We start from the raw sequence: 14664 nt of genomic DNA, 5'->3' as shown, positions 1-14664 counted from the left end.
TTGGCAACATCTAGAGACGGTCCCTACCCAACAGCGGGCTCACAGTCTAGAAGGGGGAGGCAGAGAACAAAGCAAAACATATTAACAAAATAATATAAATAGAATAAATATGTACAAATAAAATAAATAGTCATTCATTCACTCAATCGTATTTATTGAGCACTTACTGTGTGCCTAGCACTGTACTTAAGTGTTTGGGAAGTACAATTTGGCAACATATAGAGACGGTCCCTACCCCACAGCGGTCTCACAGTCTAGAAGGGGGAGGCAGGGAACAAAACAAAACATATTAACAAAATAAAATAAATAGAATAAATATGTACAAATAAAATAGAGTAATTCATTCATTCAATCGTATTTATTGAGCGCTTACTGTGTGCAGAGCACTGTACTAAGTGCTTGGGAAGTACAAGTTGGCAACAGATAGAGACGGTCCTTACCCAACAGCGGGCTCACAGTCTAGAAGGGGGAGACAGAGAACAAAACATATTAACAAAATAAAATAAATAGAATAAATATGTACAAATAAATAAATAGTCATTTATTCATTCAATCGTATTTATTGAGTGCTTACTGTGTGCAGAGCACTGTACTAAGCGCTTGGGAAGTCCAAGTTGGCAACATATATAGATGGTCCCTTCCCAACAGCGGACTCACAGTCTAGAAGGGGGAGACAGAGAACAAAACATATTAACAAAATAAAATAAATAGAATAAATATGTACAAATAAAATAGTCATTCATTCATTCATTCAATCGTATTTATTGAGCGCTTACTGTGTGCAGAGCACTGGACTAAGTGCTTGGGAAGTACAAGTTGGCAACACATAGAGACGGTCCCTACCCAACAACGGGCTCACCATGTCCCACGAGGAGCTTGCAGTCTTAATCCCCATTTTGCAGACGAGGGAAATGAGGCCCGGAGAAGCGACTTACCCCAGGTCACACAGCAGAAAAGAGGCAGAGCCAGCGCTTAGTACAGTGCTCTGCACACAGTAAGCGCTCAATAAATACGATTGAATGAATGAATTAGAACCTTCCGACTCCCAAGTCTGGGCTCTCTCCGCCAGGCCACGCTGAAGCAGCATGGTGGAGTGGATATAGCATGGGCGTCTGAGACAGAAGGTCATGGGTTCTAATCCCGGCTCCGCCACTGGTCTGCTGGGTGGCCTTGGGCAAGTCGCTTAACCTCTCTGTGCCTCGGTTACCTCATTTTTAAAATGGGATAATAATAATAATAATAATGATGGCATTTATTAAGCGCTTACTATGTGCAAAGCACTGTTCTAAGCGCTGGGGAGGTTACAAGGTGATCAGGTTGTCCCATGTGGGGCTCACAGTCTCAATCCCCATTTTACAGATGAGGTAACTGAGGCCCAGAGAAGTGAAGTGACTTGCCCAAAGTCACCCAGCTGACAATTGGCGGAGCCGGGGTTTGAACCCATGACCTCTGACTCCAAAGCCCGGGCTCTTCTCCACTGAGCCACGCTGCTTCTCCAATAAATAGAGTAATAAATATGTACAAACATATATACATATATACAGGCTCAGTGGAAAGAGCCTGGGCTTTGGAGTCAGAGGTCAATCAACCAATCGTATTTATTGAGCGCTTACCGTGTGCGGAGCACTGTACTAAGCACTTGGGAAGTACAAGTCGGCAACACATAGAGTCACACCGATGACAAGTGGCGGAGCCGGGATTCGAACCCACGACCTCCGACCCCAAAGCCCGGGCTCTTTCCACTGTGCCACGCTGGTTAGAGATAGAGACTGACCCCCGTGTGGGACAGGGACCGCGTCCAACCCGATTTGCGTGTATTCACCCCAGCTCTTAGTACAGCGCCTGGTACATAGTAAGCGCTTGACAAACACCGCAGTTGTTATTATTGGCATTATTGTCACCATCGGGGCTGTTTTCTGGCCGAGGTGAGTCGGCGGGCAGGGGCGCCGACTTGACTTCTCCCGGGTCTCCAGGGCCGAGCAGGTGACTACCAAAGCGGAGGCTGAGGAGCTGCGGGCACAGTTGGAGAAGATGCATCGGGGCGCCCTGGGGCTGGGCCCGCTTACGGCAAGCTTGCACGGCCTCGCGCTGTCGCTCCGAGCGGCCCTGCGGGAAGACGAGAAGGAGGTAGGAGCCTGGCCCGAGGGGTGGCGGCGGCTTTCCCGCCGGATAGTCCGTCCCCGTGCTCATATCCCATCTGGAGTCTGCCCCAGGCGCCCCGGCCCAACTCCTGAGAAGACCGGGAGCCCCATGGGGGACAGCCAGAGCCCCCTCCTTCCTCTCCTTCCCCTCCCCACAGCACCTGGATATATGGATATATGTTTGTACGCATTTATTACTCTATTTTATTCGTACATATTTATTTTATTTTGTTAATATGTTTTGTTTTGTTCTCTGTCTCCCCCTACTAGACCGTGAGCCCGCTGTTGGGTAGGGACCGTCTCTAGATGTTGCCAACTTGGACTTCCCAAGCGCTTAGCACGGTGCTCTGCACACAGTAAGCGCTCAATAAATACGATTGAATGAATGAATGAATCTCTCCTAGCGCTTAGGACGGTGCTTGACACCTAGTAAGTGCTTAACAAAAACCTTAATAATAATAATGATGGCATTCATTCATTAGATAGTATTTATTGAGCGCTTACTCTGTGCAGAGCACTGTACTAAGCGCTTGGGAAGTCCAAGTTGGCAACATATAGAGACGGTCCCTACCCAACAGCGGGCTCATTTAAAGCGCTTACTATGTGCAAAGCACTGTTCTAAGCGCTGGGGATGTTATAAGGTGATCAGGTTGTCCCACGGGGGGGCTCACACTCTTAATCCCCATTTTCCAGATGAGGGAACTGAGGCCCAGAGAAGTGAAGTGACTTGCCCAAAGCCACACAGCTGACAGTTGGCGGAGCCGGGATTTGAACCCTTGACCTCGGACTCCAAAGCCCGGGCTCTTTCCACTGAGCCACGCTGCTGATGCTCCGAATCCCTTCTTCCCTGTTTAGGGAGAGCGAGGGATCCCCGATTTGAGTACGGCCTGCACTCCCGCTCGGCGGCCACCCCCACCCGATGACAGCACCTTTCTGGGCAGCGTCCTGCGAGCAGTGGCGGGAGAAAGTAAGCGACCCCGTGGCGGGCGGGGAGGACCGTCAGCCCCTTCGGATTCCTCGGGCCGATCATCTTGCCCCCCGTCTGCGGGTTTAGACCCCCGCAAATGGACCAACACCAAAAAACCGGGCCCGAGCCCAGCCCTGTCTGACTTGCACGGTGGCTGGGGTCATCAGTTGTATTTATGGGCTCACAGTCTAAAAGGATTTAGTACAGATTTATTACTCTATTTATTTTACTTGTCCATATTTACTATTCCATTTATTTTCATTTATTCATTCATTCAATCGTATTTATTGAGCGCTTACCGTGTGCAGAGCACTGTACTAAGCGCTTGGGAAGTCCAAGTTGAAAACATCTAGAGACGGTCCCTACCCAACAACGGACTCGCGGTCTAGAAGGGGGAGACAGACAGCAAAACATGCGGACAGGTGTTATTGAGTGCCTACTGTGTGCACAGCACTGTCCTAAGCACTTGGGAGATTATAATATAACAATATAACAGACGCATTCCCTGCCCACAACGAGCCTACAGGCTAGAGGGAGACACAGACGTTAAATAAATTACAGATTTATGTACGTAAGTGCTGTGGGGCTAGGAGGCTGGGATGAATAAAGGGAGCAGGTCAGGGGGATGCAGAAGGGAGTGGAAGAAAAGGAAAAGTCTTTTAGACTGTCTTTTAGACTGTGAGCCCACTGTTGGGTAGGGACTGTCTCTATATATTGCCAACCTGTACTTTCCAAGCGCTTAGTACAGTGCTCTGCACACAGTAAGCGCTCAATAAATACGATTGATTGATTGATTGCCAACTTGGACTCCCCAAGCGCTTAGTCCAGTTCTCTGCACACAGTAAGCGCTCAATAAATGATTGAATGAATGAATGAAAATAAATGGAATAGTATATGGACAAGTAAAATAAAGAGAGTAATAAATCTGTACTAAATCCTTTTAGACTGTGTGCCCACTGTTGGGTAGGGACTGTCTCTATATGTTGCCAAATTGTACTTCCCAAGCACTTAGTACAGTGCTCTGCACGCAGTAAGCGCTCAATACGATTGATTGATTGATTGAAAATTTTAGACTGTGAGCCCACTGTTGGGTAGGGACTGTCTCTATGTGTTGCCAATTTGTACTTCCCAAGCGCTTAGTACAGTGCTCTGCACATAGTAAGCGCTCAATAAATACGATTGATTGATTGAAAAGCAGGCTTAGGGAAGGCCTCTTGGAGAAGTTATGCCTTTCATAAGGTTTTGAAGGGGAGAAGAGTAATGGTCGGCTATGAGGGAAGAGGGTTTTTCAGGGTTAGGGGTCAGAGTTAGGGTTTTTTCCCAGCATATGGCTGGGATTTGTGGTTCTTGGGCATTCCAGGCTCTCACACGCAGATGGAACAGGGACCATCAAGCTGTGGGGCTTGGCGTCTCCTGGCCCGAGGAGGCTGGATCCAGGAGGGTGCCAACGAACGGGCCCAGGCGGGGGTCCGTGCAGGGCTGGACCGTGGGATGGTGCCCCTTCAAGATTGTGCACGTGTCTAGATCGAGATCATCATCATCATCATCATCAATCGTATTTATTGAGCGCTTACTATGTGTAGAGCACTGTATTAAGCGCTTGGGAAGTACAAATTGGCAACATATAGAGACAGTCCCTACCCAACATTGGGCTCACAGTCTAAAAGGGGGAGACAGAGAACAAAATCAAACATACTAACAAAATAAGATCCCCAAATGTGGGTTCTCTCACCGTTTTCCATCCCCCACCTCACCCCAGGGGAGTCTGCTGGGTTGAACTCGCCTCGGGAGAAGAGGCCTGACTTGCGTTTCTCTTCCAGAGCCCGTTCCCGGCCCCGTTCCCGGCCCCGGCCCCTCTCTCGGGAGCCATAGCAGCGCCTTCACGAGAGTAGAGCCAGCAATGCCCCCCAAACTGGCAGGTGAGGCCTGGGATTCCTCCTTCTTCCAGCCGTCACTGCCCCTCTATGGAAGGCAAGGCACACCAGTCCCCAGGGCCACCCTGATCTCATGTAGAGACACTTGGGTTGGGGATCTTTAATAATAATACTAATAATAATAATGGTATTTGTTAAGCGCTTACTATGTGCCAAGCACTGTTCTAAGCGCTGGGGTAGATACAAGGTAATCATGTAGTCCCACTTGGGGCTCACAGTCTTAATCCCCATTTTCCAGATGAGGTAATGGAGGCCCAGAGAAGTGAAGTGATTTGCCCAAAGTCACCCAGCTGACATGTGGCGGAGCCAGGATTCGAACCCGTGACCTCTGACTCCCGAGCCCGGGCTCTTTCCACTGAGTCACGCTGCTTCTCTTTGGAGAATGAAAAGATTTACCAGTTTCCACTATGGGCGCTTTGTCCTAACTGAGCCCACTGTTGGGTAGGGACCGTCTCTATATGTTGCCAACTTGTACTTCCCAAGCGCTTAGTACCGTGCTCTGCACACAGGAAGCGCTCAATAAATATGACTGAATGAATGAATGAATGAATGAATGAACTAGGCTTCTGGCTGCTTTTTTTTTTCTTTTAATGGTATTTATTAGGCTCTTACTATGTGCCAGGTACTGTACTAAGCACTATGTAGGTATAAGCTAATCAGATTGGACACAGTCCCTGTCCCACATAGGGCTCACAGTCTTACCCACTGTTGGGTAGGAACTGTCTCTATATGTTGCCAAGCGCTTAGTACAGTGCTCTGCACACAGTAAGCGCTCAATAAATGCGATTGATTGATTGATTAATCCCCATTTTACAGATGGGGATCCCCATTTTACTCTATTATATTGTTCTCCCCCAAGCACTTAGTACACAGTAAGCGCTCAATAAATACGATTGATTGTTTGATTGATTAATCCCCATTTTACTCTATTATATTGTTCTCTCCCAAGCACTTAGTACAGTAGTCTGCACACAGTAAACATGTAACAAATACCATTGATTGACTGATAGATCGTCAGAAATTGCTTCAGGTTGGACACAGTCCCTGTCCCACATAGGGCTCACAGTCTTAATCCCCATTTTACAGATGAGCGAATTGAGGCATAGAGAAGTGAAATGACTTGCCCAGGGTCACACACAGCAGACAAGTGGCAGAGCCAGGATTAGAACCCAGGTCCTTCTGACTCCCAAGCTCGTGCTCTATCCATTAAGCCGTGCCCCTTCTCGCTGCTTTCTTGCTCCAAACTCTGTTACCCAGGCCCGTCTGCTCTAGCTTCTTCCATTCATTCATTCATTCATTCAGTTGTATTTACTGAGCGCTTCCTGTGTGCAGAGCACTGTACTAAGCGCTTGGGGAGTACAAGTCGGCAACATATAGAGACGGTCCCTACCCAACGACGGGCTTACGGTCTAGAAGGGTTACAGTACAGTGGGGTTGGAAAGGAGGCTAGGTAAGGCCTGGTGGGGGGTGTTGATTAAGTGACCCCAAAACACACTCATATCAATCAATGGAATTTCTTATTATTATTGCTATTATTAATTATAATAGTAGTTATTAAGCACATGCTATGTGCCGGGCACTGTTTTAAGCACTGGAGTAGATACAAGGTAAGATTTAACAAGAGCTTACTGTGTGCGGAGCACTGTACTAAGTGCTTGGGAAAGTTCCATACGACAAGAGTCGGTAGACGGTTTCCCTGTCCAGAAGCAGAGTGGCTCAGTGGAAAGAACCCGGGCTTTGGAGTCAGAGGTCATGGGTTCAAATCCCGGCTCCGCCAACTGTCAGCTGTGTGACATTGGGCAAGTCACTTCACTTCTCTGGCCCTCAGTTCCCTCATCTGGAAAATGGGATGAAGACCGTGAGCCCCCCGTGGGACAACCCGATCACGTTGTAACCTCCCCGGCGCTTAGAACGGTGCTTTGCGCATAGTAAGTGCTTAATAAATGCCATTTAAAAAAAAAAGTCACTTCACTTCTCTGGGCCTCAGTTCCCTCATCTGGAAAATGGGGATGAGGACTGTGAGCCCCCCACGGGACAACTTGATCGCCTTGTAACCTCCCCAGCGCTTAGAACAGTGCTTTGCACATAGTAAGTGCTTAATAAATGCCATTTAAAAAAAAAGAGTCACTTCACTTCTCTGGGCCTCAGTTCCCTCATCTGTAAAATGGGGATGAAGGCTGTGAGCCCCCTGTGGGACAACACGATCACCTTGTAACCTTCCCAGCGCTTAGTGCTTTGCACATAGTAAGTGCTTAATAAATGCCATTTTAAAAAAAAAGTCACATCACTTCTCTGGGCCTCAGTTCCCTCATCTGGAAAATGGGGATGAAGACTGTGAGCCCCCTGTGGGACAACCCGATCACCTTGTAACCTCCCCGGCGCTTAGAACAGTGCCTTGCACATAGTAAGCGCTTAATAAATGCCATTCTTATTATTATTAACGAGACCCCTAGGGCTGACCCTCTTTCCTCCCACCTCCCCACAGGTCACGGGTCCCCGGAGAGTCCAGACATCGAGAGGAGCCTGGCTGAGCTGGAGTCCCTGGTTTCGGAGCTCCAGAGCCTGGGCTCCCTGTTGAGGGAGTCCAAAGAGGAGGCCGTGGCTGTGCTCCAGCGGGAACTGTAAGTGCCCGGCCTGTGAGCGGACCAGGGGTGTCCTGGCCCTCTCCCCCGGCACAGAGCAGGGCGGAGGAAGGCTGTGTCGTCGCCTGATCTGTGACTTCTCCCTGAGGGATGGCCTCCGGGCCCGGCTAGAGGCTGAGCAGAAGCAGCAGCGGGAGGCCCTGGCTGCCCAGGAGGCGAAGGTGGAGCAGATGAGCCAGGCCCTGTGTACGCGCTACAAAGTGAGCCGAAACCGGGGCAGCGCACGCATCGGGGGCGGCTCGGCCACCCGGGAATCTGGGGGCCGAAAAAGGTCTCCCCTCTTCTCCTCAACCACAACCGGCCCGCTGGCTTAACCCAGCGCTGAGCTACCCCGCCAACAACCCCCCCGGCTCACCGCTCCCTCCTTCCCCAGCCCAAGCGAGGACAGAGAGCTCCCCACTGGCTGAACCTCAAGGCCCCCCACCTCCCCAGCGCTGAACCGGCCCGCCAAGAACCGCCCCCAACTCCCTGCTCCCCCGGCCCCCCGTCAGCCCAAGCAAGGACAGAGTGGTACCCGCCGGCTGAGCATCAATCCCCCGCTATCCCAGCCAGCTACGGGGTGGGGTGTGGCAGCATTCATTCATTCAATCGTATTTATTGAGCGCTTACCGTGTGCAGAGCACTGGACAGCAGCATGGCCTAGTGACGGAGCCTGGGCCTAGGAATCAGAGGACCTGGGTTATAATCCTAAAATGGGGATTCAATTCATTCATTCATTCATTCAATCGTATTTATTGAGCGCTTACTGTGTGCTTTCCTGCTTTCCCTCCTATTTAGACTGTGACCCCCACGTGGCTGGGGGCTGGGTGTGACCCGATTAACCTTAGAACGGTGTTTGACACGTTGTAGCGCTTAATTACCTCCTTCCTCTCCCCCTCCTCCCCATCTCCATCCCCCCCACCTTCCCCTTCCCCACAGCACCTGTATATATGTTTGTACGGATTTATTACTCTATTTATTTTACTTGTATATATCTATTCTATTTTATTTTGTTAATATGTTTTGTTTTGTTCTCTGTCTCCCCCTTCTAGACTGTGAGTCCACTGTTGGTTAGGGACCATCTCTATATGTTGCCAACTTGTACTTCCCAAGCGCTTAGTACAGTGCTCTGCACACAGTAAGCGCTAAATAAATACGATTGATTGATTGACACATTGTAGCGCTTAACTACCTCCTTCCTCTCCCCCTCCTTCCCCTCTCCATCCCCCCTGCCTTACCTCCTTCCCTTCCCCACAGCACCTATATATATGTTTGTACGTATTTATTACTCTATTTTACTTGTACATATCTATTCTATTTATTTTATTTTGTTAACATGTTTTGTTTTGTTCTCCGTCTCCCCCTTCTAGACTGTGAGCCCACTGTTGGGTAGGGACCGTCTCTATATATTGCCAACTTGGACTTCCCAAGCGCTTAGTCCAGTGCTCTGCACACAGTAAGCGCTCAATAAATACGACTGATTGATTAACTGCCATTTAAAAAACCCCACAAACCTCTAACTCCCAGCTTGAGTTTGATAGCCCGGGCCGCCACTCTGTCCCATGAAGAGGTTGCCCTGCGATTCGGCCTTCCTGTCCTGAGCTCCCCTCATTCTCCCGCTCCTCGCCTCCCCTCCCCAGAACGAGAAGGAGCTCCAGGAAGTGATCCGGCAGCAGGACAAGAAGATCCTCCAGCAGATTGATAAGAGCGGAGAAGTGACGGTGTGTGTCTGTCTCCCCGTGTCCCGTTGTCCGTCCGTCCTCCCTCCCAGGAACCGCGTGATACCCCCAACGGGGGGTGAAGGGGGGTCCCCCATCCTCGCTGTCATCTTTAGGACAGCAGCGTGGTTCACTGGAAAGAGCCTGGGCTTGGGATTCAGAGGTCATGGTTCTAATCAATCAATCAATCAATCAATTGTATTTATTGAGCGCTTACTTTGTGCAGAGCTCTGCACTAAGTGCTTGGGAAGTACAAGTTGGCAACATATAGAGACAGTCCCTACCCAACAGTGGGCTCACAGTCTAATCCCGACTCTACCCCTTGCCCGCTGTGTGACTTTGGCCAAGTCACTTCACTTCTCGGTGCCTCAGTTTCCTCATCTGGAAAATGGGGATGAAGACCGTGAGCCCCAGGTGGGACAACCTGATTACCCTGTTTCATCATCATCAATCGTATTTATTGAGCGCTTACTGTGTGCAGAGCACTGGACTAAGCGCTTGGGAAGTCCAAGTTGGCAACATATAGAGACAGTCCCTACCCAACAGTGGGCTCACAGTCTAATCCCGACTCTACCCCTTGCCAGCTGTGTGACTTTGGCCAAGTCACTTCACTTCTCGGTGCCTCAGTTTCCTCATCTGGAAAATGGGGATGGAGACTGTGAGCCCCAGGTGGGACAACCCGATTGCCTTGTATCTACCCCTGCGCTTAGAACAGTGCTTGGCACATAGTAAGTGCTTAACAAATACTATTATTATTATTATTATTATCTTTAGGTCCTGCAGGAGGAAGTGGCCCAACTGAGGCACCTGCTCCAGCGGGCAGAGACCAAGGCCAAAGTCCTCCAGGAAGAGCTTGCGTGCCAGCAGGGGCCTGGCCACCAGTCTGCCGGCCCGGACTGGATGCAGGAGAAAGTGTGGCTGCGCCAGGAGGTAAGGGCTCGGAGCGAAGTAACACGCCCTGATTCCAAGGGGCCCGCAGTGGAAAGAGCCCAGGCTTGGGAGCCAGAGGTCATGGGTTCCAATCCCGGCTCCGCCGCTTGTCAGCTGGGTGACTTTGGGCAAGCCACTTCACTTCTCCGGGCCTCAGTGGCCTCATCTGGAAAACGGGGATGAAGACTGTGAGCCCCACGAGGGACCACCTGATCACCTTGTACCCCCCCCCCAGCGCTTAGAACAGGGCTTTGCACATAGTAAGCGCTTAACAAACGCCATCATCATCATCATCTGGGAAGCAGGTACCTCTGAGGAGCAGCGTGGCCTAGTGGAAAGAGCACGGGCCTGGGAATCGGAGGACCTGGGTTCTAATCCCAGCTCGGCCACTTGTGTGCTGTTGTGTGGCCCTGGGCAAGTCATTTCACTTCTCTGTGCCTCAGTTCCCTCATTCATTCATTCATTCAATCGTATTTATTGAGCGCTTACTGTGTGCAGAGCACTGGACTAAGTGCTTGGGAAGTACAAGTTGGCAACACATAGAGACGGTCCCTACCCAACAGCGGGCTCACAGTCTAGAAGGGGGAGACAGACAACAAGACATATTAACAAAATAAAATAAATAGAATAAATATGTACAAATAAAATAGAGTAATAAATCCGTAAAACATATATACAGGGGCTGTGGGGAGGGGAAGGAGGTAAGTGGGGGGATGGGGAGGAGGGGGAGAGGAAGGAGGGAGCTCAGTCATCTACAAAAGCAGCGTGGCTCAGTGGAAAGAGCCCGGGCTTTGGAGTCAGAGGTCATGGGTACAAATCCCAGCTCCGCCAACTGTCAGCTGTGTGACTTTGGGCATGTCCCTTCACGTCTCTGTGCCTCGGTTACCTCATCTGTAAAAATGGGGATTAAAATCGTGAGCCCCCCGTGGGACAACCTGTAACCTCACCTTGTAACAGATGAGCAAATTGAGACCTAGAGAAGTGAAATGACTTTCCCATGACTTGTATCACCTTGGAACCTCCCCAGCGCTTAGAACAGTGCTTTGCACATAGTAAGCACTTAACAAATACCAACATTATTTATTTACAAAATGGGTGTTCAGTCCTTGTTCCCCCTCCTGCTTGGTCTATGTGGGACTTCCCCAGTGCTTGGCACACAGCAAGTGCTTAACAAATACGAGAATTGTTGGTAATTATTATTAGTTCTGGTCTGCAGCAGGCTGGGAGGCCGGGGAGCTGGGGAGGCACAGACAGTCTTTCAAACCATGTAGAGCTGTAGCGTGATGCCCCCCACGCCCTCCCACCACCACCACCGCCAAGTTCTCTCTGCCAAGCCCAGGCCCTGGGCCACGCTGACCGTCTCCCGGGCACTTTGGCAGGTGGACCAACTGAGGCTGCGGCTCCTGGAGGTGGAGGATGAGAAGACTTTGCTCCTGGTCAAATCCAAGAGCCACGTGAGTGACCGGCAGGCCTGGCTCCCCCCGCTTCCCTTCAATCTCCTGAGGCCTTGGCCCCCGAGGGCTTCTCCGTGCCCCACCACCCAGTGGGTGTGCGTGCTGCGATGAGCTCTCCGGCCCAGGCATCACGCGGCGGCTTCGACTCTAACCTCACTGTGGTCGGGAAGTGTGCCTACCACTTGGCTGAGTATAACAGATGCCCTGCGCCCAGTAGGCGCTCAATAAATATGATTGATTTCCTTGCAGAGAAACGTCCTTGAGGAGAATCTGCGGCGGTCGGAGAAAGAGCTGGGGAAACTGGACACCATCATCGAGCAGATTCGGGAGGTGAGTGCTAGTTTGGGGGGGGAGGGATGGGGCAGTTGCTGGCGCGGAGGGTGGCGGGAAGGGAGGGAGTCCAGTCTCCTGGAGACGGGGGAGCTTAATGGCCTTTCAGACTAAGTTGCAAGATGTGGGGGTCCTCAGGCTGCATCCTACCTTGCCCCAGAGGGGAGAAATGGGGTGTTTTTTGGGCAGGGTCGACCTGAGGAGTTGCGGGGTTGGGATGCAGCTGTGCTCTCAGGTGGGCCACCAGTCCCCGCTTCTGAAAGTTTTCAGCCGGGTCTCTGCACCCCCTGGACTCTGAGGGCCCACCCCTGGGGTGACCCTCTATGAGAGGACAAGGTGGGGACTTAGGTGGCCCAAACTAACCGCGCTTCTTCCCTCTCTCCCTCTCTTCCCTCCCCCGCCGCCCCCCAAGACCCTGCTGAACATCCCCAAGGTGGTGGGCGGCTGCCGGGAGCTGCAGGGACTGCTTGAGTTATTAGGCTAAGGGGCAGCCTTTCACCCCTTCTCCCTCCACCCCCCACTTCACTTTCTGCATATATTTGTCTGAATAAAGTTATTTCTTTAGTCTCCTTTTCTCCTGCATGTGTTTATGAAGGGGATGGACCTTGGGGGGAGAGGGAAAGGGGGGGGGGAGGGTGTGTGTGTGTGTGTGTGTGTGTGTGTGTGTGTGTGTGTGTATTGGGGGTCTGGGGAGGAGGTGGGGCAGGGGGTCTCATCATCAGAGAAGCAGCGTGGCTCAGTGGAAAGAGCCCGGGCTTCCGAGTCAGAGGTCATGGGTTCCAATCCCGGCTCCGCCAACTGTCAGCTGGGTGACTTTGGGCAAGTCAATTCACTTCTCTGGGCCTCATTCATTCATTCATTCAATCATATTTGTTGAGCGCTTACTGTGTGCAGAGCACTGGACTAAGCACTTGGAAAGTACAAGTTGGCAACATCTAGAGACGGTCCCTACCCAACAGTGGGCTCACAGTCTAGAAGGGGGAGACGGACAACAAAGCAAAACATATTAACAAAAGAAAAAAAATGGGGATGAAGACTGTAAGTACCCACCGTGGGACAACCTGATCACCTTGTAACCTCCCCAGCGCTTAGAACAGTGCTTCGCACATAGTAAGCGCTTAATAAATACCATTATTATTATTATTATCATTGGTGGTATTTTTTGAACACTTAGCCTACAAAGTGCTCAGGAGTGTACAATACAACAAGAGTTGGTAGACACATTCCCTGCCCACAGTGAATTTACAATCCAGAGGGGGATACACCCATTAATATAAATAATTTGTTATATATAATTTATAGATATATACACAAGTGTCGTAGGGTGAAGGGCAAATGCCCAAAGGTCACAGATCCCAGGGTAACTTAAGGTAACTTAGGATCTCTCTTTTAGGGAGTAGGGAGGATGTGGGCATTGGTACCCCACTTGGACCCTTCCCCACAGCACTTCCTTCCTCTCCCACTCCCCATCCCCCCTGCCCTACCTCCTTCCCCTCCCCACAGCACCTGTATATATGTTTGTACAGATTTATCACTCTATTTTACCTGTACATATTTATTATTCTAAATTAGCTGTGTGACTTTGGGCAAGTCACTTCACTTCTCTGGGCCTCAGTTCCCTCATCTGTAAAATGGGGATTAAGACGGTGAGCCCCCCCGTGGGACAACCTGATCACCTTGTAACCTCCCCAGTGCTTAGAACAGTGCTTTGCACATAGTAAGCGCTTAATAAATGCCATTATTATTATTATTATATATTTTATTTTGTTAGTATGTTTTGTTTTGTTGTCTGTCTCCCCCTTCTAGACTGTGAGCCCGTTCTTGGGTAGGGACCGTCTCTATATGTTGCCGACTTGTACTTCCCAAGCGCTTAGTCCAGTGTTCTGCACACAGTAAGCACTCAATAAATGCGATTGAATGAATGAATTTACAATCCAGAGGGGGATACACCCATTAATATAATTTGTTATATATAATTTATAGATATGTACATATATATATATATATTTATAGATATAGTCCAGTGCTCTGCACACAGTAAGTGCTCAATAACAGCGTGGCTCACTGGAAAGAGCCCGGGCTTTGGAGTCAGAGTTCATGGGTTCAAATCCTGGCTCTGCCAATTGTCAGCTTGGTGACTTTGGGCAAGTCACTTCACTTCTCTGTGCCTCAGTTACCTCATCTGTAAAATGGGGGTTAAGACTGTGAGCCCCCCGTGGGACAACCTGATCACCTTGTAACCTCCCCAGAGCTTAGAACAGTGCTTGGCACATAGTAAGCGCTTAATAAATGCCATTATTGTTATTATTATTATTATAAATACGATCAAATGAATGAATATGTACATGTGTTGTGGACTGAAGGGCAAATGCCCAAAGGTCACAGATCCTAGGGTAACTCGTTAAGGTAACAACGAGGAGTGACCCCTTCCAGGACCAAATGGGCTTTGGAGTCAGAGGTCATGGGTTCAAATCCCGGCTCCGCCAATTGTCAGCTGGGTGACTTTGGGCAAGTCACTTAACTTCTCTGTGCCTCCGTTACCTCATCTGTAAAATGGGGGTTAAGACTG

The 14664-nt window shown here is 50.1% G+C and overlaps 1 protein-coding gene across 1 annotated transcript in view; it reads left to right on the top strand.

Moving 5' to 3' along the window:
* Positions 1 to 12624, top strand: part of SPAG5 (sperm associated antigen 5) — a 33559-nt gene extending 20935 nt beyond the window's left edge. Inside the window, exons 18-27 of the mRNA XM_038758845.1 lie at positions 1974 to 2127; positions 2997 to 3108; positions 4929 to 5027; positions 7528 to 7663; positions 7773 to 7884; positions 9304 to 9384; positions 10156 to 10311; positions 11691 to 11765; positions 12015 to 12095; positions 12508 to 12624. Of these exons, the coding sequence (XP_038614773.1) occupies positions 1974 to 2127; positions 2997 to 3108; positions 4929 to 5027; positions 7528 to 7663; positions 7773 to 7884; positions 9304 to 9384; positions 10156 to 10311; positions 11691 to 11765; positions 12015 to 12095; positions 12508 to 12579 (1078 nt within the window). The 3' untranslated portion in view covers positions 12580 to 12624. The remainder of the gene's footprint in view (positions 1 to 1973; positions 2128 to 2996; positions 3109 to 4928; positions 5028 to 7527; positions 7664 to 7772; positions 7885 to 9303; positions 9385 to 10155; positions 10312 to 11690; positions 11766 to 12014; positions 12096 to 12507) is intronic.
* The last annotated feature ends 2040 nt before the right edge of the window (positions 12625 to 14664 follow it).

The sequence above is a fragment of the Tachyglossus aculeatus genome, chromosome 17 (assembly GCF_015852505.1).
Source record: "Tachyglossus aculeatus isolate mTacAcu1 chromosome 17, mTacAcu1.pri, whole genome shotgun sequence".
NCBI classification, from domain to species: Eukaryota; Metazoa; Chordata; class Mammalia; order Monotremata; family Tachyglossidae; genus Tachyglossus; species Tachyglossus aculeatus.
Note: the sequence above shows the minus strand (reverse complement) of the source record. Positions and strands in the feature narration are given on the sequence as shown.